The sequence below is a fragment of the Enoplosus armatus genome, chromosome 12 (assembly GCF_043641665.1).
Source record: "Enoplosus armatus isolate fEnoArm2 chromosome 12, fEnoArm2.hap1, whole genome shotgun sequence".
NCBI lineage: Eukaryota > Metazoa > Chordata > Actinopteri > Centrarchiformes > Enoplosidae > Enoplosus > Enoplosus armatus.
This window is the reverse complement of record NC_092191.1, coordinates 11190315-11215462: the sequence shown is the minus strand read 5'-3', so window position 1 is coordinate 11215462 and position 25148 is coordinate 11190315. Positions and strand designations below refer to the sequence as shown.

General features: G+C 39.3%; 5 protein-coding genes across 5 annotated transcripts; 2 read left to right on the top strand and 3 right to left on the bottom strand.

Annotated features, from left to right (window-relative positions):
- Positions 1–480: 480 nt before the first annotated feature.
- tysnd1 (trypsin like peroxisomal matrix peptidase 1) lies at positions 481–3793 on the bottom strand. Its single transcript, XM_070916424.1, is given in 5 exon segments — positions 481–1016; positions 1198–1383; positions 1513–1643; positions 2698–3013; positions 3016–3793. Coding segments are annotated over 5 exon segments (1599 nt in total). The 5' UTR covers positions 3779–3793; the 3' UTR covers positions 481–813.
- Positions 3794–5502: 1709 nt separating this feature from the next.
- sar1ab (secretion associated, Ras related GTPase 1Ab) lies at positions 5503–8853 on the bottom strand. The gene is given in 7 exon segments (XM_070916082.1): positions 5503–5745; positions 6421–6552; positions 6638–6741; positions 6835–6900; positions 6999–7118; positions 7601–7671; positions 8777–8853. Coding segments are annotated over 7 exon segments (687 nt in total). The 3' UTR covers positions 5503–5628.
- An 855-nt stretch (positions 8854–9708) lies between these two features.
- On the bottom strand, positions 9709–13485 carry ppa1b (inorganic pyrophosphatase 1b). Its single transcript, XM_070915670.1, has 11 exons — positions 13358–13485; positions 12451–12515; positions 11960–12013; positions 11529–11648; positions 11319–11405; positions 11037–11163; positions 10827–10954; positions 10508–10593; positions 10316–10391; positions 10166–10205; positions 9709–10063 (listed from the first exon to the last, which is right to left on the bottom strand). Exons 1-11 carry the CDS (start codon positions 13416–13418, stop codon positions 10035–10037), a joined length of 873 nt encoding a protein of 290 aa, XP_070771771.1. The 5' UTR covers positions 13419–13485; the 3' UTR covers positions 9709–10034.
- Positions 13486–15362: 1877 nt separating this feature from the next.
- eif4ebp2 (eukaryotic translation initiation factor 4E binding protein 2) lies at positions 15363–19910 on the top strand. Its single transcript, XM_070916046.1, has 3 exons — positions 15363–15650; positions 17364–17543; positions 17749–19910. Exons 1-3 carry the CDS (start codon positions 15518–15520, stop codon positions 17778–17780), a joined length of 345 nt encoding a protein of 114 aa, XP_070772147.1. The 5' UTR covers positions 15363–15517; the 3' UTR covers positions 17781–19910.
- A 1539-nt stretch (positions 19911–21449) lies between these two features.
- rps24 (ribosomal protein S24) lies at positions 21450–24923 on the top strand. Its single transcript, XM_070915792.1, has 5 exons — positions 21450–21511; positions 22257–22322; positions 22427–22636; positions 23088–23201; positions 24833–24923. Exons 1-5 carry the CDS (start codon positions 21509–21511, stop codon positions 24833–24835), a joined length of 396 nt encoding a protein of 131 aa, XP_070771893.1. The 5' UTR covers positions 21450–21508; the 3' UTR covers positions 24836–24923.
- The last annotated feature ends 225 nt before the right edge of the window (positions 24924–25148 follow it).

Here is a 25148-nt window from a genome sequence, read left to right as displayed (position 1 = left end):
ATCAGTACCAGTAATGTCCCAGTGGATGAAACCTTAAATGTGTTAGCTGTGAGTGGGTATGCCTGCCAACAGCTGTCTGAATACCTGATACCGACAGCAAGTCTTCTGGCTACCCAAAGGGACCAATCATTTTCAGCAACCTGTCAGCCTATTATGCTGAATATTCCTCCTGCTTGGTGAAAACAAGCCATATGTAACAGAACCATGTCTAAATCCTAACACACGCTTCCAGGATAACTATAAAATAACGAAGGTTAGATGTGAAACCTAATGCACTTTTTTTCTGCCATCATTTTATCAGATACTTTATGCCTTTACACAGAGAGAAATATGACTAATTCATCTTGCTTTATTCAGCCTTCGAGCTCTGTTCATGTTCATTTGGTATTTTAGTTGTCATAATGCGGGTAATTTGTGATGATTGCGTATAGAAATATATCCAGCACACACTGAATGTCACCAGAATAAACCATTTTATTAATTTAATTACATTGCAGTACAATAAAACAATCTCGACAGGTATTAAAGTAACTTGGCTGTTAAACATTTCACATTATTTAATGCATGACTGTTTATCAAAATTAAGAATGAATGCTTCTTGTTGTCGTTGCATTTACGCCTTCCTATCTGACGTTGTGCCTGTGTTTGAGGTATTAAGGCATAAAATATGTAATGATATATATTTGAACATACCAGTTTTGTTCAACACATAACACATCATTTCAATTTGATTCTCTAATGTGATTTTGCATATAAATCATCCAACCTTTTTCTCTAGCATATCTCATATTCTCTAGGTGTAGGGGTCCTCAGTTATAGTTTGCTTTGAGCACCTTGTAGCCTCCACACCCTTCTGACTTCTTCTTCTGTGGTGTCCAACACCCTGAACACATTAACATCCCTTGTCTGGTGAAAGTGCTGCAACAATTTCTGGAATATAGTCACTGGGATGCTAAAGTTGAGGTGCGGGTAGGTCACTTTGGCAGCCAAGTCCCTTGTGTTGCTGGACACAATACCTGCAAAACAGTAAATAATCATTATATTCTCTTAAATTTGCAAATACAACAGCGCAGAGAGAGCAATCAGATATGTACAACTGCCTTTTCTCTACACATGTGGTGCATTGTTACAGTGGAGTTCTCTGTGGTCATCATATGCCCCCCACTGATCAAAAAGAGTACATGATTTTGTAGTTACCCAGCAGCTCTCCTGAGTGTGTGCGCACCACAGCTCCCCCGCTGGCACCTGCTTGTACTGCACAAGTGGTCTGAAGCATGACAGGCTGGTCATTCAAGCGAATGGCTTTGGAAAGGACACCACAGGTCAGGGACGGACCACAGCTCCGACCCAACCCACCATACCCCACCACAGTTACAGAATCACCTGTAGGCAGAGAAACCAAGCTGAACAACTTTGACAATTTCATAACGTTAGTGTAAAGAAACAGAGATCTCCTCTGGCACTGTTACTCTAAAAAGATATTCTACAGTCCAAACAAGACTGAAATCCAACCTGGATTGAAACTCTGAGCCATTCGAGGGACCACAGCCTCGGTGGCGGAGTCTCTCAGCTTCACCAAAGCCAAATCATAGGGTGAAGATGCTTTAGTGGAAAACAGCACATCACCCACAATATCACGGACTCTGTGAAACAGAAATCACCAAAACAAACAGCAAACATTACATAAACAGTGTGTACTGATTTGATCAGAAACAGCTTGCTAAAAGGCCCTGAACCCACACAGGCATTCTCAATTACTCTGGCTGATTAAACCTCAGTTCAAGTTGACGTTAAAAGTAGTTGCTGGTAATTGACATGAGGTCACCAAGGTCCATGTACTAATTAGAATGGTAATGGCGTAAAACTACAGATTTTACAGACCACATATGTATAACAAATATATACAAACACACATGGTGTAGAACCACATATTTTGGGAAGATGTGGATGAATTTCACTATGACACTTTCACAAGAAAACCTACAGGAGACTGAGGGAGAACATAGTCCTGAGAAGAGGTCCATTCAGGCAAAATAAGTGAAAATACCTGTGGGGGTAAGTCACGGGTGTAGGGCCTTTAAATGAAAGGAGTTAACCCCAAAAACACAATAAAACAGTTCATCCAATCACCTTGACTTCCAGTTTGACTATGTTTAACTGGAGGTTTGGTGCTATCTCTTTGCAAATATACAGCAATTAGACATATTACTCATGATAAACCACTAACCTTGTCATAAAATGTGATAAAACTACTGCCTACCAAAACACAGCTACAAACTATCTAGTGCCACACAGACAAAGATCACGATCTCTGTGGATTATTGTGAATTAAAAAAGCAGCAAATGTCTCAAAACACTTTGACATGCCATAGTAGGAAAAACACAGGGGTGTAACTAATAACTAATAATTAATGACAGCTGTATTCAATTCAGGTGTTCCAATGTCAGGGCCCTGGTAGCACACCAGCATTACTTACAGGGACGCTTAAATCTAACAAAGCCATCATTAATGTTATTAGTTCCACCTGTGCTTTTCCTGCAATAAATAGTCAAAAGGTTTGATGTGAAAAAGGTCTATTAAACATGTTCAAATGTGTTTTTGGATGAATTTTCCCTTCAAATCCCTTCCTGTACAGAGAAGGGTGTTACCTGACAGCCCCACACATAAAGAGCTCAAGACAATGAACGTGTGGTCACCTATCCCTGTGATGGAACTTCAGGGTGACTGTCGACTTCCTGTTAACAACGTGACGGCAGGTGACAACCAGTTGAGCAGTGACAACAACCCCTGAGCCCCAGAACTGTCCACTGTCCACAAGGCACACAGTGGGGTATTGAATAGCTTTTGACTCATGGGCTGTGGTGGACATATGGAGGCCTTCCTCTCTGGGATGGAGCCAAACATCTCGGAGTGGATCTTGAATGCTCATGCAGTGGATGATGCTCCTGAAGATCAAGTGGACGGAGCAGACTAGAGTGAGGCCTATCCACTCGTTCACCTTCCAACCAAAGACACGATCAGTCCAATGAGACGCGCATTGTCTGTGCCTTTCACCACAAACAACCCTCCACCCTCTGTGCCTGGCAAGCAACGGGCATCTGTGAGGATGATAGCGTTGTCCTCTCCTGCGAGGTTACTGATGATACCTCTGCTGAGGGTGCTAATGAAGAGATCTAAGCAGAGGGAGCCGAAAGGTGAGCCACATGCCACAACCGGGAGGCCTTTCTGGAGCGATGAGCTGCTCTGCAAGGGTATAGTCCCTGAATTTGGGCTGCTGTCTGCCACCACACTTGCCTTGAGTACAGCGAACCAGCTGAGGAACTGGGCGTCTCTGATCAGCTGATCATCATCCTCTTCATCACCATGGAAACGCCACTGGTCAACCTCTTGGAAAACTGCCTGGAAAGCCTGTTTGAACTCCAGGCAGTTCACCAGCATCAGCAACTCGGCTGCAACTTCCCGGTTCCATGTTGTTCTGCTTCTGGAGGGTGAGAACGCTTCTCCCTGTGCAGACTGGTTGGTGTCCAAATCTTTCTCAGCAGAAAAGCTGACGCGGATTTTAAGTTTGTCGCTGAAGCTGCGGGGTGACAGGAACCTGTGGTTTGCCGAGAGGGGCTCTTTGTCGGTAATAAAACGGGAAAACGGGACGCCGGTGCATATCACCGTTCCAGTTTGAGGATGGACGAATACCCCACTGCAGCTCACGGGTTTCTTTGCTGAAAAAGTCTCTAACACCTTGACTACACAGCAACACCTCTCCACCTCCTTTACCTCCATGTTATTAGCGAAGCAGATGAACTTTACCCATTTGTCGATAACGGAGTTATGGTGCAACTTTACGACACTGGGAAACCGTTGAAAAGCAACATATTAAAAACAGCCACAGTCCAATGGTGAGACAAGAAAACAAACCTCCACACTGGGCAGGTATAGCAACTCCGAGTTTAAACTAATTCCATATCGCTAATATACTTCACTGTCGTGTTTAGTAACGTAAATTCCGTTTTCTTGCTTCCTGGCTGAGTCTCATTGGTCCACGAGAAGAACCGACAAGTACCTATTAATGTGATTGGTCAGAATGCAAATACGAACAACTCTGAGCCAATGAGAAACAAGAAGGCGGGATTTTGCTACACAGTTTACATGTGTACCTTGTGACATTGATTTTAAAAAACAAAAACAAAAATACATTTAAAAAAAGTGCAAAACTAGGAGTTTTAATGGCAAAAAGTGGAGCTGTAGGGCTGCATGTTAACAGTTTTATTCAGTTCAATGAGTACATTACAAGAAAGCAAAAATGATTTTTTACTTATATTTCCTGATCAGACCATAGTCTTTTGTTTGTTTTTATTTGTTGCTACTCAGTTTTCTGTAATGGTTATACTATTTTCTATACTGGTTTATTAATATAATAGTATGGTTTAGTAATGTTTACAATTGGTTGTATCAAACCTTTTCCCATTTAAAATCAAATAAAAATAAGTCAGACAAAAAGATTGTCAAAAATATTTATTATGCTCAAACTTCACACGTTTAATAACAATATGACCTACCTTTCGTAACAGATACATTACTTCAGAGTGATACTTGATGTAACATAAGGCAAGCCATATTTTTATTGCAAAATATAAATAAGAGCTTATATACAAAATAATGTATAATATTGCATTGAGAGGTAATTCCATGCATATCTTTTGCGTGCCATATTTTTAAGCACCACCCAAGTACTCTCATAATATCACTGCGTGTTGTGAGCAGTCACTAATCACAAAGTACTCGAGTTATTTCACAGCAATTAACCATCATGAAAAACAGGTAGTTTGGCATCCTCACTGTGGACACATATGAGTTTGTTACATCACCTGGCTGTGCTGATGCAGTTAACATACACTGCAATTAATTAACACTCTTCTGTGCTATTAAATAAAACTACTCACAGCAAAATGTCAGCTAATGCACTTGTGGTCACATTCATATAATTGGCCTGTAGTGGTAAACCCTTCATTGATTAAAAAAACATGCAATCAACAGAACTGCCAGTACCCTTGGATGTAGCAGGCTACTGTATTAACACATTTCTCATTTGCAAATATGGCACCAAATGTCTGCGACACTTTCCAGAAAAACTGTACTTCAAGATAACAAGCGATTTTATAATAATGTGCCAACAGAGTTTTTTCATCCTCAGTCAAGGAGTAACTCCAAGCACAAAATGCTAACTAATTTGACCTTCACTGTAAGTCTACACCAGCAGCTAAAAATAAACCCAGGTCAGAAACTGGTTCACAGCGATGACATGTTCTATATGGCAGAGAATTCTCTCCAGGCTTTAAGTAAAGGTGGAAACCAGACCATGAAGATTATTCTCCACACTCAATCTGAAAAATACAGACTGAGGATTCATAACTTAATCTTTTACTCGCTGTGGTATGATTGACATGACATACAGTATGAAGAACACAGGATATATTAACACAAAACACTACATTTGCTACTGGCATATCAAAGTCCTAAATAGGGTATATTTAGTAAAATATCTCTCTACAGCAGGTAGTTTTGTGTGGAACATGTCTTTGTGTGCACAGGCAGCATGGTAAATCTGGTTATGGTTATTTAAAGAATGTGAATCAGTCAATATACTGGGAGAGCCAGCGGAAACCATCTCCATATCCTTGTCTCTTCAGCACGCTACACATGAAAACCTCCATCGGCCTCAAATTCAGCTCCTTCAGTGAGACTTTGCCCTGAAGAGAAACAAAAAAAAACAATTCACAACCCAAACATTTCAGCATCCCTTACCACAGACACTTAGCAGGCATGATCAGTATCTTAAACCTGTGACTTTCTGCATGTTGTACAACAGAAGGTGGAAGCATAGTGTGATGTTTGTAGAGCTGTGGTCTGACTCAGTGACATGGATCACTGGAACAGGCCTTCCAAATGGCTCGCTATTACATCCTGCTTCCTTTTGCTCATACTGTTTTCTTGTTTCTTGCCAAGAAACAGCAGGTGGTTACCAAGATTTACACTAATGTTGAAAAATTTGCATGAGACAGGTGATTTGCCAAATGCTTCTTAACAGCATATTGCCCCCCACTGCCACTGTACAGTGTTTAACAAGAGCCGTGGTGATCCAAGCAAGGTTATGCCTTGCGACAGTGGGTGCAATAACACTTTTCTTCTGCGCTGAAAGGTAGGTGTGTCTGGCCTCCTGAGATTTGTGAAGCTCACTATTGTTATTATGCAGTGAAAATGTCCTTGAACGACAAGTCAACATGGACACAAATGTAAGGATATAGCAAATATGCTATCTACTACTTTCCACCATACAGATGGATGCAAAAACAATGTACAAATTAAAAAACAAAAAACATGATAAGCTTTCAGTCACATCATTTAAGTCCACATGTGTTCATTACCTTTCCAGTTGTTTGTCCATGAAGACCAAACATTCCTCTGAGTGCATCCTCACTGATGGCCTCTGGGCGGTCTATCTTATTCCCCAGGATGAGAACCGGGACGTTTGAGATGGTTTCATCTGTTAACAGGGCCTAATGAGACCACTCGTATCAGTGAAAGCTATGAACAACTGTGTTGTGTGTCGATATACATGTGAAATCAATAGAATTAACTTACATCCAATTCAACTTTAGCCTCTGCTAGTCGCTCATGATCAGCGCAATCAACCATGTAGACTATACCGTTTATGGCTGGGAGGTAGTTCTTCCAGATCCTTCGTGCTGTGAGAGCAACACAATTTCAGTATTCATGTCACACACAAGTGGTGGCTGCCAGGGCATCAAACACCATTTTCCATTTTTCCTTATCCCCACCTTGTGTATGACCTCCAAGGTCAAACGTCGTAAAGGTCATTCCAGCTATGGTCAACTCCTCAGATGCTGAGGAGAGAGGGGAAGCACTGACTTTAGATAAGTGATGAAGCAAGAAACACAAGGCTGATTGCAGAACTGACAACATGTCAAACCGCTGGATGTACTTGGGTGTAGCGTTGGGACGTGCTGTCCCAGCCTGTCGTCTCTGAGCATGTGCAGGAGTGTTGTTTTTCCAGCATTGTCGAGTCCAAGGAACACAAGCTTGCCAGTCTTCTTGTACAACCCTGATGATAAAAAGAAAACAATGAATTTAACATGAATTTACGATAAACTTGTATTATGTTTTCTATCTCTTTAAGAAGATGATGATGAGCGTTTCTTTTTTTTTGTCATATTCATGAATGTCATTTAAGTTACAATACATTTGTGTTATTACACATTTATGCACACTGATTGGTATCTTATTAGAAATATAAATGATGAAATATACCAAAATATAAAAGTAAATACATTTCTAGTGAGTCAGAATAACATATTGGTACCAAGTGTACATTTGCAGTGTGGCTTGTGAGCTACAGCCATTTTCATTTGGGTCTGTTATTCCAGGCATTTTTGTTCCAAAACAGGGGTGAAGTGGAGGAGGGTAATGCTAAACACACACAATGCACAATGTTTTTAGGACTGTTTGAGAATTGATGTTTTGTATGTCAAATAGTAATTTATTTAGTGTGACAAAAAAGTTCTGGTGGTTAAGGATGGATAATACCTAATAGTTGCAAGACACTGCTGAAGCTCCTGTAGATCCAGTCAAATATAAAAGACATTCCTCTTGACTGCCTGCAATACAGATATTATAACTGAAATTATTTATTGTGGCACATTAAAGAAGAACACAGCAAAGTACTCAGCAAAGAGAGTTCATGTTCAAGTTCCTTAACCAACCCCCCTCTCCCATCATAAACATACGTGAGTAAATGAAAACACGTCTTTATATTGGCAAATAAAGACAAATAAGTATAGAATTGAATGTACTGTTGCACAAGGAAATGGTTGCATTACAGAATCTAGCACTGAAGCTCATTGTTAATCATTATTTCTAACCCTGGATTACTCTGCTGGTATGTGTAAGCTGAGTAATCACACAAGCTTTAAAGCATGAAAGGAAAGGAGGGCAAACTAAACAACAAACAGGCTTTAGATGATTTTTAGATGCTAGTTTGTTCTGAGAGCTGTCTCACTAAGTCACACTGATCTTCCTCTGACTATTTTTATGACAGGTTGTGGCAAGGACACTTGATCTCGACAGTCACCCCCTGCTTCCCTCTCTCACACACACTCACACACCTGTCACTCTCTGTGGGACTTGATGTGTGGTTGCAGTGAATCGTGAGGCCTTCAGTGACTTAGGCTTCGGGAAATTACCCAATTGTTGATTACTTTATCATACAATGTTTCAGCTGGGTCATTGGTAAACACCAAACTCCATACACAAAGTATGGCATTTAATTCCTACGTCTATGGATTAAATACTATTACACAACAGACACTGTGTGCCGAGGTAACCCTCAAAATTATCGGTAGTCGTGTCATAAATAACAGGTTTTCATGCAAACCCCAAAGCAGTATTCCAAAACAAATATATATGATTAACACCATAAAACACGACAGGTCATTAAACTCATGACTGAGCTCATCAGAAACGACAGTTCCATTGATTTCAACATTACTGCCACAGTTCGGCTTATCACACGTAGCTAGTAGTAACGACATCAGCTGTCGTAGAGGAAACAACGACAAATTTAGTAAACAACATAAGAGGTCCAGAACGACTAAAGCAGTAACTTTATAATATCAGGAAAGTGGTTCAACGAGCAAAAAACAAGTATTAAATAGACACGTGGAAACTGGAACAAAGTTAACTTAATATATAATTTGGGGGTACCTTGATCTGCCGAAATTACACACTGCCCGTCCGTTGGTTTATCGTCCAAGCCTGTCCCGTCGACTAACATGGAGCATACAAGTTTGACAGTTAACCGGAAATACGTCACAAGGATGGTTTATAAAGCGGCAGGGGCGCAAATACCAGTAACGTTTATTCTTAAACATTATTTAAAAATAACTACAACATCTCACTCGGGTCTGTCACAATAGGAATTTTACCGCACAATGTTTGGGCAGATTTTAAATGTAATTTTACACAATGTAAACACATACAATTAGTCATAAGTGAAAAATAATTTCTCAAGAAAAGTACTTTTGTCTTTCTCTACGGTATCTCTACGGCACAATTTAAAGCTCAAAGATGTCATGATGTATTTTGAATGTAAGGACCCAAATATTGCTTTCATTGTAAATGTTACGATCCTGTTGAGTAAATTGTAAGACTTTACTTTTACTGTAAACTCTTTAAAATAACAGTTTATACACAATTCAAAGTTGTGACTTTTTTCCGTATACATTCTTTATTGTTCTTAGCTTTTTTTCTTTTTTGTGTCCATATAAACTTTGATTGCACCTCACATTTTTATTGTTAACCACGATTGTTATGAACAGGAAAATAAAAGGAGGCGCACAAGCCTGATTGTACACATGTATGTCAAACATTTAAGCAAAGGCACCCTCGCAAATAGTCATCTGAAAACAGTAACATGTAAACATATTACATAGCAAAAAGAAAGGTTGTGTAGGTCACTGAACACTAGGTGGCAGCATTATAACAATAACAGAAGTTTAGTCCACAGAATAGTGTTTATAAAGATAAAGCAACCCTTATGATAACGCTGCCCGTTCTGTAAGAGACAAGTGTTATGCAATTATCTTATTTTCCAGTGCTTGGTGAAAAAAAAAAAATAAATAAAAATCACACATTGATATTTTAACCCGAGAAGCTTTATTAAAGCAGTTCAGAGTCTCATACAGGGCAAAACTATCTACTAGTACCTGTACTTTGTTTATGACAACACATCTCCAACGCGATCTTTGTTAAATAAGTGAAAATTCATTGGTCAAGACATGATCAAGAGTACTTTTTTTCTACAGTATCTAACCACTATCTCTCCATCTGGGAAAACAGCCAACCCAGACCCATCCATCCATGTCCCATCCCGTCATCCCATTGGTTCCTAATGTAAGACCATTGTCAAGTATCGTGTGAGAGATGAGCCTTTCACTCTGCTCCAATCCAAACAGCTCCTGGTTTACTTCTTATAGTAGAACCATTTATCCACTGCAAACGAAAACATTAAGGTCAATCCCACATCAGATCACAGAGGAGAGAGAAATTCAATAATCTGGACATTATTCACAGGAATACTTTTTGAAACGCTACCTGATGAGGGGATAGGTTCTTCTTTTCCACAAGGATATGTCTAAAAATAGAGTGAAACATCAGTTATGAAATAATAATCAAGTAGGAAGGAGGCCTGCTGTTGAAATTTCAGATGTTGCAAAAAGGATGAAGGATGAAAATTTTACTTACTTCACCAACAGCAGCTTTAGCCTCATCCGCTGAGCAGCAGTAAGGGCTGTCACCGGTCGAGACACACGTGTTTTTGCTGTATTGCGTGATAACACATAGTCATTAACAGTCAAGAATCCATGAATGTATACAATGTATAAAAGCAACTGTATTCAGTTGTATTCTGTAGTCAAAGCAAGTAACAGCATTTACCAGTTCAGTTCACCAGCGCTGGTCTTTTGGGAAATGAGAGCTTTCCAGAAGTTGTGAGTGCTCTTGATTACTTTAATGGCAAAGTCCTGAAATACAAAAAAACAGAAAGTACAGATAGGCATAACATTGCTGAAAGAAAGTTTTCAAAGCTTCGCACAAAGTTTGACATGGGCATAAGGTGCTATTCCTTGAAAGCGTACTTTCTCACAGCAGAGCAAGACAACTTTGACAAAGGAGACAAGTGCTTAATCTCAAGATTAATCTCAAACCATTTGTTACAGTCAAAATGATGACTGAGCAAGGTGTGGTAGGTAGAGACCTTGTCTTTGAACTCCTCGTTGAAAGCAAACCGGTTCTCTGGTTTCCCATCTGGCACTTTGTACCTCCTGAACCAGTCGACCGTGGCCTCCAGATAACCAGGTTTCAGGCGCTGGACGTCACTGATGTCTGAACATAGATAGGGAAAAGTTCAGAGAGTCAGACAGAGACAAAAAAAGGGGGGTGGGCTTAAATAAATTGAGGTGCTTACCGTTAAAGTCGCTGGCTTCAGGGTCCTCTACATTGATTGCAATCACTTTCCAATCAGTCTCGCCCTCATCGATCATGGCCAGGATCCCGAGCACCTTCACTTTGATTACCTCCCCACGGGAACACACCTAGAGAGGACATTTCAGTTTGCACTTAATTTTGATGTTGTCAACAGCAATCCTTCTCCCATGAAATTAATACAAACAAGAAACAAGGAAAAATCAGTAATCACTGTGACTTAATGATACAGTGAAAGATGAACAACATTAAGCCAGTGTTGTACCTTACTACCGATTTCACAGACATCAATGGGGTCGTTGTCACCACAGCAGTCAGTGTCTCCATCTTTGTGTGCGGGATCTTCCCATGTCTGAAACATCACAAAACAGAGCACGCAGGCTGAAATAAGTAAACCCACAAAACATGCAGGATTGGTCTCACACCATTTAGAAGGACACATTAGTATCGGGAATCTTTCAAACAAAAAACTAACCTGAGGAATGGCTCCGTAGTTCCATATATAGCCCTTATGTGGGAAAACATTGGCAACATACCGCAACTTGTCCTTCTTCACGTCTTGCTTTATTGGGTTCAAGATGTCTTTTGTAGCGATCTGAAAATAAAATTGTATTGTTGTTACTTTTAAGCCAGTTGCAATAAAATAATTAGCATGACTAAATTCACATTAAATGTTCACACAATTTAAATAATGATATGGTAAATCTCAATGTTTTATCTTGTTCAACTATCAACTGAAGGATTACATTCTTTTTTGGGTTAAGAGGCATTATATGAGCTATGGGTTAATGAAAACCTTTTAAAACCTGTTGGATAAACTGATAAGTACATTGTGGTCAAGCTGAAGCCAAAGCTGTTAAAACCTGATCCAAAAGTTAATGATGGAAGATTACTTAGGACTCATACCTCCATCTTTGCATTTGTCCATCTTGGTACTTCAACAACCACGTGAAAGATGTTCTGCAACAGACAAGAATGTGTCATAATTATCTTTAAACATATTCTGAAACAGTATACCAATGAATTGAAAACACATAATGTTTACATAATCCACAACATTCTGGCCTTCACTTAATTATTGCTTTGGTCAAAACTTTTCCATAAATAGGATTAATTGTTTCAGAAAGATAAGATAATAGATAATCCACTGCAATCACAGGAGATACTGACACAGTGCTGAGAAAATAAAGAGAAAAGGCTGTTGCCTTCGTAAATAGACTATGACCCTGCTCTTCTGGAGAGCATTAAGTAAAACAGTCCAATGTTTGTAATCGATAAACTGTAGTTACCCTCAAAACTACACATTCATGGCAGCACTGCAGGTGGCATTTAACCAGTGGGTAGGTTCAAAGGGTACACACACATTTACATATTTAATGGGTTAAAGGTGACCTTACCTGACTCTCGTCAGCATATATTGGTATGTCATGGAATGGTGAGATGAGCTTTCCTTCAGCATTTTCTGGAAAAAAAAAAAAAAGTCAGATTAAACACTGTATGAGTATGTCAGGCAGATATAAGATGCTTTCATCGATCTTATGTCAACATGAGAGTCCTACAGAAGGGAAATCACATAATCATGTCCAGGGGATTGCCACCAGAGCACACAGGTTTTCATTGCTGTTTACTTTCACTTCTGGCTGAGGGTGTGCCAGTAAGTTGCTTGGTGATCTTGACACAAAAAACACAGATTACTGTTGATGCATTTTTGTCTGTACAACAAGATTTATGAGAAACAGTATAATTCCCATTTCCTCTTCCCATTTATGGTTCAATTACCATTCTAAGATGATGCATATAATACAGCGTCCTGCTGCTACCTGATGTTCAGCCATGTCCGATCAATATCAGTGGGTTTATTAACGTATTATAATCAGAGAGGGCGTTGTCTCATCTTTTATGAGTTTACGCTAAATGACGTGTTTAAGCACCTTGAGATATTTCCCGAAATAACTTCCTTCTACAAAAGGTCAGGCAAGAATAATGGTGTAAAGTCAACGATAAGACATACTGTACATCAGAAATCAAATCACCTTACTTAGCACCGGTGTTACCCGGTAAAACCAGCACAACTGATTGGCGCAACTGTCGGCTCAAACCGAGCCATTACGACTATGGAAACAATATGATATTTCCAGTGTAAGAGCATATGTGGACATTATTACTGATATGATGAAACAAGCCATCAACAATAAATGAAAAGTGACACGTGGGAGGTCGCGGCTGGCCTGCGGGGTTTGTGGATAGCCCTCAAAGTATCAAACAATGACAGAACTGTATTATTTCTGCTCGGTTTCTACTTACTGAAGAACAAGCGGTAGCTCAGGGTGTTCGGGTTCCCCCTCTCTTCCACTGTGAAACTCATGTTTAAGTGCAGGTTTGTGTTGCTGTCTGGTTCTGGGATGGAGGACGGCGGCGGAAGGAAACGTCTGCGCTGAGTAGTCGGTAGTGCAGAGAGAGGGCTCGGCGCATGCGCACTTTGCCACTGATGCCTTCAGGGGCTATCGGAAATAAGCACGAGTGGAAAGTTTGGACTGTGTATAAAATCAGAACTGAGAACAAAGCCTGCTATTGTAGTTATCAAAGTATTAAGTAAATATTGTTTCCTTTTCGGTATTAAAGGCAGTATTGCAGTTAATTGATACAATTTTCTGAATATATTTTGGAATTTCTAGATGAGTGTAAATGATCAGTCAATGCCTCTCCCTGCTTTGCCATCATATATTTTTTTTCCTCAAACCACATCGCACAGTGATGAATAAATGAATAGTGTTGATGAAACCACAAATAATTGAAAAGCAGTCCCACACTCCAAACTGTGCAGTGTTTATTTATTGAGGGAACGTCAAGCACTGATCTTCATTTATTGGACTATATAACCTAGCGTTAAAATAAAATAAAATCACTAAAGCTTTGAATAATTACACATATATGCCCATATGCTCTGGCTCAATACTACTTTTTTTAGCCTATATATTTAATTATAATCAGCTGATCTATAGTATATCCTTGCAGTTTCAGCACTGATATGTGAAAAACAATGCCAACCAAACCATTTTAAAATCAATATAATGGGCAGGCTACTGAATTTGTTAATAGCACAGGAGTAACCACATTGTTACTTGATTACTTCCCATTTCAAAAGTCCCCCACTCCCTTTATGCCCATGTAGAAATGCAAAGTGTGAGTGTTATCTCTGCAGGATCAATCAATGGGACAGAACAGACTCACCATGCTCTGTTTACATCAGTATTTAATCATTTTTACCATACTATTTGATTATGAGAAAGAATGCCACCTTTTCTATTTAGTAGTTGTACACTACCTTAACAATGCTTGCACTCATGTGGCACTGGCAAACAGAATGGAGACATGTACTATATGTCCTCAAACTCACATGATTTGTGATGATCTTAAGTAATTTTATAGGCACAGACAAGAAAACCTTTACCTGGAGCTGGCCTGAAATTGTTGAAATATGACCATGTTGTTTAGTAACTTTATTTAAGTTCTAATAGTGCTGAATTGAACTGCTTGGAACTAATCCTTTTCTTTGATCAATTAAAACAATTTTATATTATATATTATATCGTTATCCATTAAACTATCTAACTAACCAAGCAGTAACTGTACAAATAAACACACATCTCAATGCATTGTTTATTAGTAAGACTATAGAGGCTATGATCTCACTAAGTCATGGCTTGTTCCTTTGCATTAGTGACTTATAATTATAGGTTACAAAAAAGACTCAGCAGGAACATTACTGAATGGACCAAAAACAAGAAGCAGACCGGTTCTGGTATTCTGGGCCTTTGTACATAAATTGCCTGCATATATAACAAGGAAATATGTCATCATCAAGTAGCCATTGTCATTCTTCAGTAATTTATGTTCCTTTGTTTTCCCTTCGATTAGTTACAATTTTGCGAATTAATGTGATCTGTTTGCTTGTGTTAAACCATTATGTTGGCCTCACGCACACAATGGCAGAACTTGTGCTAATAATGAACATTTTAGCAAAGGATGGGAAGAATATTAAGGCCTTCAGCAATACACTTGGTTTAATGTGAGGCCATGTTGTGAAAGTTTTAGGTGTCATGGACACATTGAGTTCAGCTTTGGGAGAAATTTGCTCACGGAGGCTGACCAGCTCGCAGCATTTCTAAACGAAAACACGGAGAGAAAACATTACAGATATGTTTCTTAAAGTATAAAAAGTAGGCTGGAACCATTTGCCGATGCTCCGCACCGCTGACTTCATATCCGCCCGCAGCTCGTCGTGCTTCCTGCCTTGGCGAGGGAGGGGACGGTGCTGACGGCTGGGAGGACGAAAGGAAAGACAAGAAAGCTTTTGGGAAGATATAAGAGAGTGGGGAACGGCCCGGGTTTCCACCGTCCGTCGGGAAATTAACACCCCAGTTTTCTGTAGCTGCTGGATTTGTCATCGAATCGGCGCTGAAAATGTCGTCCAGTCGTCAGTTTAGCGAGAGCAGGGCCATCCCGACCAGGACGGTGTTGATCAACGACACAACGCAGCTACCTCATGATTATTGTACCACCCCTGGAGGCACTTTATTCTCTACCACCCCCGGAGGTAAGGGGATGTCCCGTCTACTTTATCATATTTTGTAAGAAAATCGAGGATCATTACTAAGCTTTAATTGTTCGTGTCCCTGTGGCCTAGGCTGCCTTGTCATCTTGACCAAAACAAAAACAACGCTTAGCCCCGCCCCTATGCCCTCTGGCTGCTGCCTGATTGGCTGGTTTGCAGCGCAGAGATTCCTATGAATGCATTATTACATTTAAAGAAGGTGAAAATGTTTTGTTGGCCACCCATAGCAAATAGGAATGTGATAACCAGCAGTTTAAAGCAAATACAATACATCAGATATCTATCATATTGTTTAGAGTATAGCCAGATTGCTATATATGATTCATTTTGGTGCATACAAGGCCTTTCCAAATGAGGACGTGCAATAAATCTGGCAAGGATACTGTACACGTATCACTGCATGACTGTGATATGTCATCTCAACACTGTGCCTTCTATCTGTGCAGAAACTGCATATGAATGTTATAGATTCTTTCTGTCAAGGGATTTTGTTTGATATTCATTATCGATTAATCGTTTTGCCCATACAATGTCAGAAAATAGTGAAAAATGTCCATCACAGTTTCCTAAAGTCTTAAAACGTCTAGTTGCGTCCAACCAGCCGTCCAAACCTTAAAATATATCGATAGCTAGAGAAGCAAGAGCCAAAGAATTTGTGACATTTTTGCTTTAAAATTATTCAAACGATGAATTGATTGTCAAAATAGTTGCCTATAGACTTTATGTCGATCATCTATTCAACTAATCAGCCAATCATTTCAGCTCTCATTCAAGTACACATTTTGTTTGAGACAATGAATACTATTTAAAGCACCAAACTGGGGCCATAGAGCCATAGCAGGGGGCCACACAAATGAAGTGAAACTAGAGTTGAGAGCCTTTTTTCTCACCAGACATTTTGACCTGTCAAACTCAACTGTTGCTGATAAAATTAACCACTGCATTGCATGGCAGTAATTGCTGGAACTGAGCCATCGTTATTGTTCTGAGTTCCACCAGTTTTTTATGCTATGACATGTCGAAGTGTGAGAAAGGTCAGTGAAACTGATTAATGTGGGAACAATAAATAAACCAGAGTGCTGCGATGCCAGCAAGGCTATCAAGACTGAGATTAACCAGATTTATTCAGAAAGCAAACAGCATGCAGAGGACCAGATAGACAGAAAAACTCATGAAACAAGCAAATTTGTGAAAAAGTCCATCTTGCTCTCACTGTCAGTGTAACGGGAGAACCTTGTGTCTTTTATGTGTAAGTACTCCAGCAGTTTAAGCAATGTTTTACTTTTGTACAACAGAAACATGCAGTTAAACAAAAAAAATGAATTTACACTTTCTTTGGCTTCCTAAGGAGGGGCATGACAGAAAGTGTATGAGAACCACTGACTTAGAGCAAATACAGCCTCACCGGCTGGTCCATGTTCTTTACATATCACATAATTTTTTTGTTCTGCTTTGTTGGGTTGGAAACATGATTGCAGTCTTAATTTTCTCCTTTTTTTGTAGTCAAAGCCCTGCATCCACCACAGAACAGACTGGACCTGGAAGGGATAGAAGTGTTTTATCAAAGAATGCTTACTGACAGGGTGGCTTGAGTCTGGGCTCTCTGGATGAAGGCTAGCCTTTTGACTCACAACACATTTGATAGACATTTCCTCGGATAGAGCATGAGTAACTGAAAGTTGTGTCCTGTTGCAGGAACCCGGATCATCTATGACCGTAAGTTCCTACTGGACAGGCGCAATTCTCCCATTGCCCAGACTCCCCCAGTTCACCTGCCTGTCATCCCTGGAGTGACCAGCCTAAATGTCCTGAGTGAGAACCAGAAGAATGAAGCCAACAACCACATCAACAACCATGATGGCAAGCCCACAACCGGTAAGAGTGACAATATGGATTAACTTATGTAATAAGACGTGTATAGTCACCATTCCCTTTTTTCAATCACAACAAACTTTTTCAATCGTGACAAACTCCCTCTATTGTTGTAATGTAATTATTCCACTTAATAATGATAATTGAACACCCCAGCCTGTTCCAGACGTGTCTCAACACCTTGCTGTCTTTTTTTTTTGTTTTCAAGGTGATGATTCTCAGTTTGAAATGGACATCTAACAGACTGGAACCACACCAGCAAAAGCAAATGACCTGGCATGACACGTGCCAGTGGCTTGGCTTGTAGAAACCAATGTTGTGAGCCCTCATGGCAGCCATGTTCTTTAGCTCTCTGTCTCGCTGCTGGATGTAATGTGTGTAAACCATGGGGATTCAGTATATCATACATACAGGCACAGTGTGGCCAACGCTGGAAAGTAGGCTTATTTGTATAGATTTCCATGGTGACCAGTCGCTGTACACATCAACAACCACACAGCGAGGGAGCGGCTCTAAATATTATGTACCCAGACACATTGTCCAATTAGTAGATTGCAGTGCTCATCTTACAGCTTTCTGCGAGTCAGGAACAGAGCACACTGTAAAACTGATAATATTCCAATTAATTGGGGGAGGAAGTGGTAATTTTTAGTACTGGCCTTAGAATCAGTCAAAAGCTTTGATATTCATCACAGTCTTTGGTTTTGAAGAGCTTGTTATTTAAGTGATTTTTTTATTTTAATTTTTTGGGTTTTTGGAACTACTTGAAAAGCTCCACAATCTGTTATCGGTTGTTTGGTCTGTTTAGTTTCCCGTGATGGTTTGTAAAGGGATGCTGTGTTGTTTTTATTTGGCAACTGGGTGAAGAGTTCATGCCATTCCAAGATTTCAGTTTCCATTACCAACACAAGCCTGTGTGCGTTTCCAATTGTCGGAGGGAAAACATTTTCAATGAATTGTAGGCCGTGATTTAATTATTTTGTAATGATAAAACGATTGTATTTCCCATTATTATGTAAAGCTAATTATAAATCTGGCACTTGACAACAAGATATTCGTTTAGAATCATATTTCAGTAGTATAACAATAACAAGCCACTTGATTCATCACTTACGTGACCTTGCTATAAAACTGCTTACACATTTCTCTCCTGCCAAGAAAAATGACTACACTTTTTCTCCAGATTTGATGGTTACTTTGACTTTACTGACTTTACTGTTGGCAGGAGATTTGTGTTCATAATTTGATCAATCTAAGAAAGGAGGTCATTCTCGGCAACATCTGTCAGGTTGAATATCCAGACCAGATAAACATTTAGATTAATGTGGAAATGGTTAATAATATGCCAACTGTAAATTTTGGGGTGAAATACAAGAAGATTTTTTTTAAAACTTGAAATAATCCAGATGTTTTATATGCATTTTATTTTTTAATACAGTTTCTTAGTATTGAGGGTATTTTTGTTTGGGTATAAGCACTGTCAAGCCTTTGGATTTGTTACAAGTGTTAAGGAACCAGAAGACATTGTTTGCATCAGGCTTGATAGATGCTGTCCCTTAATCTACAAATCTGTCCCCAGTGTCCTTAATCCATGTTACACATTACCTTTTCATGCGTCATGTCTGCCCATGCCTTACTTGACATCAAATGCAGTAACTAAAACTAGGTTCCTTGTCACCAATTTGTACTTTCCAACAGATGTTTATTTTTTCACTGTAACATTGAACAGGTAACATTGTACTTAGCAATTGAACAAAACAAATACTTTTTATGGGGTTTTTTTCTACATAAGTTCCTTCCTCAAGCAGCTATGAAGTTTGAAAGTGTGATGGCGTACATGTCTAGTTTGGGATTCTGAAGTCCAGATGGCAATGTGGTGCCACAGAGTGCCACATGCTCGTTTAGTCCCAATAATTTATTTTATTTACACCACAATCCTAGTCCTGAACTTGGCAAATAAATCATCATAAGTCCCTGTTTTTCATTCAAAAATCATTCATACCATAAGTTTGTTTCTCTGTATGACTGGAACCACTGAATGGCTGAAATGATGTCTATCAAAGATTTAATTTTTTCTTTTTGGCTTTGTCATGAATTCTGGCCATTGAGGGGTTGCTTGAACCCAATTTGCATTGCACTTTTTTGGCGATAAAAGTCTTTCTATTACAGCATCATAGTTCAGATTGCAGATTTATTTCAAATCACTTTGGTTTGACAATGAGGGCTTAACATTGTGTGTTGAAAGAGATTTGAAACAAACTTACTGTAACTTTCTGTTCTGATTTTAAATAACTTTATTTTAAATGAAACTCCAATGCCAGTGGACACTGTTGCTGCAAGATCAATAAAGTTCTGTAACAAATAAAACAAGATGTGTTGTGTTTATTTGTCTGTGTTTTGTGTAGCTGTTTTAGTTATTTTGACGGAGACAAAAAACAGGGATTGAATCATTTAACATGAATCAGTGAGGGTCATTATTCTCACTGTGTTACAATAAGGAGCAGGAATCTCTCCTGTATGAACACCACGTTTTTACCATAATGTTCCTTTGTCTTAGTAACACACTGATTCATACTGTGCCAGAGAGCGGAGCCCTCTTTCCACATCTGAAATGCCACAAGTGCTCATTATCAAACTAAAAATAAAACCTCTTTGTAAACATTTTGTGTTATTGCACCCACTCATTCATTATTTACAGGACTCCGTTTTTAACTAACCGTTAACATCTCTCTTACAGACTAATGCATGTGAGTTACTAAATGCGGTCTATGAAGAAAGGCAATGCATGGGAATTATATTAGGCGTTTAGGTGGATATCCATGACCCACTGTCCCCAACAGTAATATAACATACTTGGTATTGTTGTAAACAACCTCTTCTTGTGAACATCCAAGCCTGGATTCTCAGCTGTGCAAAGTAGACTATTGCCCCCAGACACCAAGGGGCGTCAAAACATCCCAGGTTCACTGCATGTCAATTGGTTTGGTAATTTGATTAATTGCAGATTTTAAGGGAATTTACATCACTAAAGTACAAGATTATCTGTCTTGCAGAGTTTTAGTTGTAAGTATTTCACTTGACTTAAAACTGTTTTGACTTATGACCATGTTCACATGGTGCATATTCATAAATAAAATAGCTTAACATAAACTAACTGAAACTCTGAAAATCTAGGGGCCAGGTCGTGTTAATCGAGTTTATCACCAGTGTTACTGGTTGGTTTCTGGGCAAATTAAGACGCTGCCATGTACACTCTGTATAGCCTTTATAGAGGCGACAGGGTACATACACAGTGTATAGAGGGTGGTAGATGAGGGGTGGAGATGGGAGTCAGTGGGGTGTATCAGGACTTGCGTACGTCCAAAACACAAGTGTTGTGTACATTTTCTAACTAACTAACTAACTTTTCTATAACTAAAATGAGCTCATAATGTTTCGTTATTATTGTTGGTTACCTTAATAATGAATATTGTGGTTCTTGACATCTTGCTGCCTCTTTCTCTGAACTGCTAATATTCAGACGTTGCATGACTGACGTCTAGTGGAGTGAAGAGTAACCGCAGGTGGTGTTTTCCGGTTTTCTCACTCCACTTTCCAATTTACACACCTAAACGGCCCAATTTGCGTTTTTACTTCAGAGATAGTACGTTTTATTGATCTGTTTGCATGAAGGCTGAAAAAAAATTTGGAGGCGGAAAAACGCACCAGGCTTTGCCTAAATGACCTAATGTTACAGGTTTAATTTATTTGTAACATACATTTGTAAATACTATGTCATGTACTATCTATATATTACGTTCACTGAAACTAAAATAAAAATATTTCGTTCTTAGTTCTTCTTACATTTTGTTCACGTTTTTACATCAGGCAAGACAAGTACGTGCCCACTCAATTTTCTGCAGGCATTAATCCGGTCGCCTGCTGGTCCTTCCTCCTTTTCTACGTCCCTGAGTGAGGCCGGCGTCAAGATGGTGAGTCTTGTGGCAAAAATTACAAGAAAAATCCGTTGATCATCGAGGCCATCCGTTCATCGGCACACATTTCATGTCCATAAAGTGATCGTTTAAGTCTGCGCTGTAATAACATGTCAATATTATTGGGATATGAAACTAAATTAGAGTAATTTCAGCGGCACCATCCTAATGCTATCCTGGCAGATGCCTGTCCGGACGCTAACTTGTACACATTGTATTTACCTGTCTTGGGATGGCTTGTATATTTGCTGAGCAGTGTTGGGATCACTATTTAGTAACTCCAGAATCTCTTTAACCTACACTGCTTCTCATTCTAGTATTTTGACGTAAATTAGTAGGCAATATTGAAACATGAAGTCCTAGTAGCAAGCGGCTAACGTTAGCATACACTACACTGATAGCCATGGCAAGGCCCTCATTGTAAGAGAACAAGCATGATAAATTATAATAGCATTACTCTGCTTTATCAACTGGACCATGGTTGTTCAGAAAACAGGCTACATTGAGGCCGTGAAAGCATACAAGTTTCCAAGTAGACTAGCCATCTCAGTCAGTTAGATAGCTGACAACCTGACAGATAATGTTGTGATTGAACGTTGTGCTACCTGGTGAGGTGAGCTACAACAAAATGCTGGAGCCTCTGTGTTTAGTCTTAAGACCTGGAGTTACAAGCTGCAAATTGAAACATTATTGACATATTGTCTTGTAATGACCATCATCTTCTACCCTCTCCCATCTTAAGAATGACACAGTAACAGTCAGGACCCGCAAGTTCATGACGAACCGCCTGCTTCAAAGGAAGCAAATGGTAAGGTTTAAACCTCTCTGCCATGTTCATTGTATTGATTGCACCATGAGTTGAATTTCCTGTCATACATTCATGTATTTATTCACTGCCTTTCCTCTCTGTAGGTCGTCGATGTCCTGCATCCTGGCAAGGCCACAGTTCCCAAGACTGAAATTAGGGAGAAACTTGCCAAGATGTACAAGACCACCCCTGATGTTGTGTTCGTGTTTGGCTTCAGGACTCAGTTTGGTGGCGGCAAGACAACAGGCTTTGCCATGGTGTACGACTCCCTAGACTACGCTAAGAAGAATGAGCCCAAACACAGACTGGCCAGGGTGAGTTTTGAACCATTTACGTGTCTACATGAATGTTTTGATAGTTTTATTCAGACAATGAACAGATATGTGGTGTTTATCAACAGAAGGCATCTGTTTTTCACCCATTTTACAAATTCTGCAGCCGTCGAAATGTCTTGACCTCATATGCAGTTTTATGGGGAAAAAAATTTGACTAGAAGGCCTCTGTTAATATTGTAGAGGCTCTTGACTCCTCTGAGTTGTGATTTACTGATTGTACTCCATTTTACATGAACATCATGTTAAGTAGGACATCATGTTTGGCAGCAGGGCAGCACTTGACAGTTAAAATGTTGGATGACAGGTACAATTGAAAGGTGTTATTTTCAGGTACAATTGAAAGGTGTTATTTTTATTATCAAAAGCTAATCAGCCATGGTTTCTATAGTGACATGGTAAAATTAAACACTTATTAATTTCTGTTCCTCAGCATGGTCTCTATGAGAAAAAGAAGACCTCAAGGAAACAGCGCAAGGAACGCAAGAACAGAATGAAGAAAGTACGAGGCATCAAGAAGGCCAGTGTGGGTGCTGCTGGCAAAAAGGTATTGTGACAGTTTTCATATACTTTCTGCTAAGTGTTTGTAGTCTACTCTTGGTGCTGTACACAATTTTTAAAGTAAGTGTTCCCCTGATAGTATGCCACATGGATAAGAAATGTTTGTTTTTACAGCAGAAAAGTAAGGGAAGATGTAATTTAATTCAGTGCACTTGATTCTTCCTTGATTTTCATTGCACATCTATTCTTTTCCTACCCTGCTAATCTTTGTTTTTCACAATTCTTTTACTGTTTTAATTTCCTTCTGTCATCTTTCCAAACGTTTCAATTGTTCTTCGGGAACTGTAGAAGGTAAATGTTGTTCATAAATGGACTAACTGCGGTGTGCAGATAATCCAGGAGTGATAAATACTAGCTAACTCCTCCCCTTTACACCCTCACCTACCCATCTGAGAGCCAAAACCTTAATGCTTTTCCCTTTGGATGTATGTGATGCATCCAATATGAAAGGATTTGACCCAATGGTTAAAACTTAACTGGTAATTCCTTCTCAATACTAATGATTACAAGCTTGAACTGAAAACTAATAGTGTAGTAGACCCTGTTTTGGTAACCCAATGACAGTGTGAGGAGATCCTACAGCCAATAAAGAAAAGTATTTTATAAATTCAGTACTAATTAGTGAATTTTCCTAGTGTAGTTTTTGTTTTAATGCAATCCTGCATACTCCTGTACCCTCTATGGTACCACTGGCCTAATGTCACCTAGAATAGATCTCTGAATTACAAAACCCAGCTGGACTGTTTGATACCATACAGCTGCATCTGTAATAGCTACAGCACAACTGGCCTGTAAAATTTTGACACTGTCTAGCCATGTCTACCATGGTTGTCATTGGCGTGGCTCTAAACGTGGTGCATGATCTGTGGAGTACAGCCACCACAGATCCATTCAGAGATCTTTTCTATTCCATGTTTCAATTTTCCACATGTTAACATTATTTTCTTCCATATTTTTTTCTTGATTTTGCTTCCCATGGATTTCTTTTGCAGAAATGAAGTGTCAGTGTGCAGGTATATAGAAGCATGGTGTGCTATTGTGTTGCACATCAAAAGCTGATAGACCATGAGTTGTGCCATGCATGTCACGCTCTACTGTTCCCTGCAGTTTTCCTTCGGTGTCCTCAGTCCCCTTCCCATGTTGTTTAAAACTCCCTGCTAATAGGTTTTCCCTCTACCCCAGTCCTTTGTGCCACTGTCTCTGCTAAAATAGGCTTATTCATTAGGCTTTGCCAACTCTGGCTTACATTTAAACAGACACGAGTGCTTTGACAATGCGTCAGATCTGTAGTAAATAGAAGCAGAACTTTAGTATAGCATGTAGATCTTAGTTTTTTTGTGTGAGTGTGGGGCATCTGGACTAAAAGCCTGCCAGTGTGTGAATTTCTCACTGAAATGTGGTCTTTCCTTAAAATGTTTATTCAAGTCATGCCAATGTTTTTTGCTTTTACAAAGCTTCAAACTATGATGTTGGGCTTAACATTGTTTGTCTTGCCTATAAATACTAGTAAGATTTATCTCAATTTGCGCTCTTTAACTTAACTTAAGATTACTTTATTTTTTTTGTTGTGGAAATGAAATGTGCTTTTGTATTAATTTTGCTGTTCTCTCCTTACAGTGAGCCTGGACAGCCAGGGAGGGTCTTCGTGCTCAAGATGTTCTTGTATATTGTCATCAAATAAATCAGTTTGGAAAAAAATGGAAACAAATCTTCGGCCCTTTTTTTGACAACTATTTTCTGATGCCTATATTGAGTTAAGCTCATCTGTAAAACAAGTCAGAAGGAGTGAGGGTGTCTCTGTAAAAGTCTCAATACCTGTTTTGAGTTTACACCACACAGTTAGTAGACTCATCACTTACGATGTTTTTGTTGGCTGCTGAATGAGCAGCTTACATAGCTTTGTCATCAGTATATAGCATTTCTAAGGAATCAA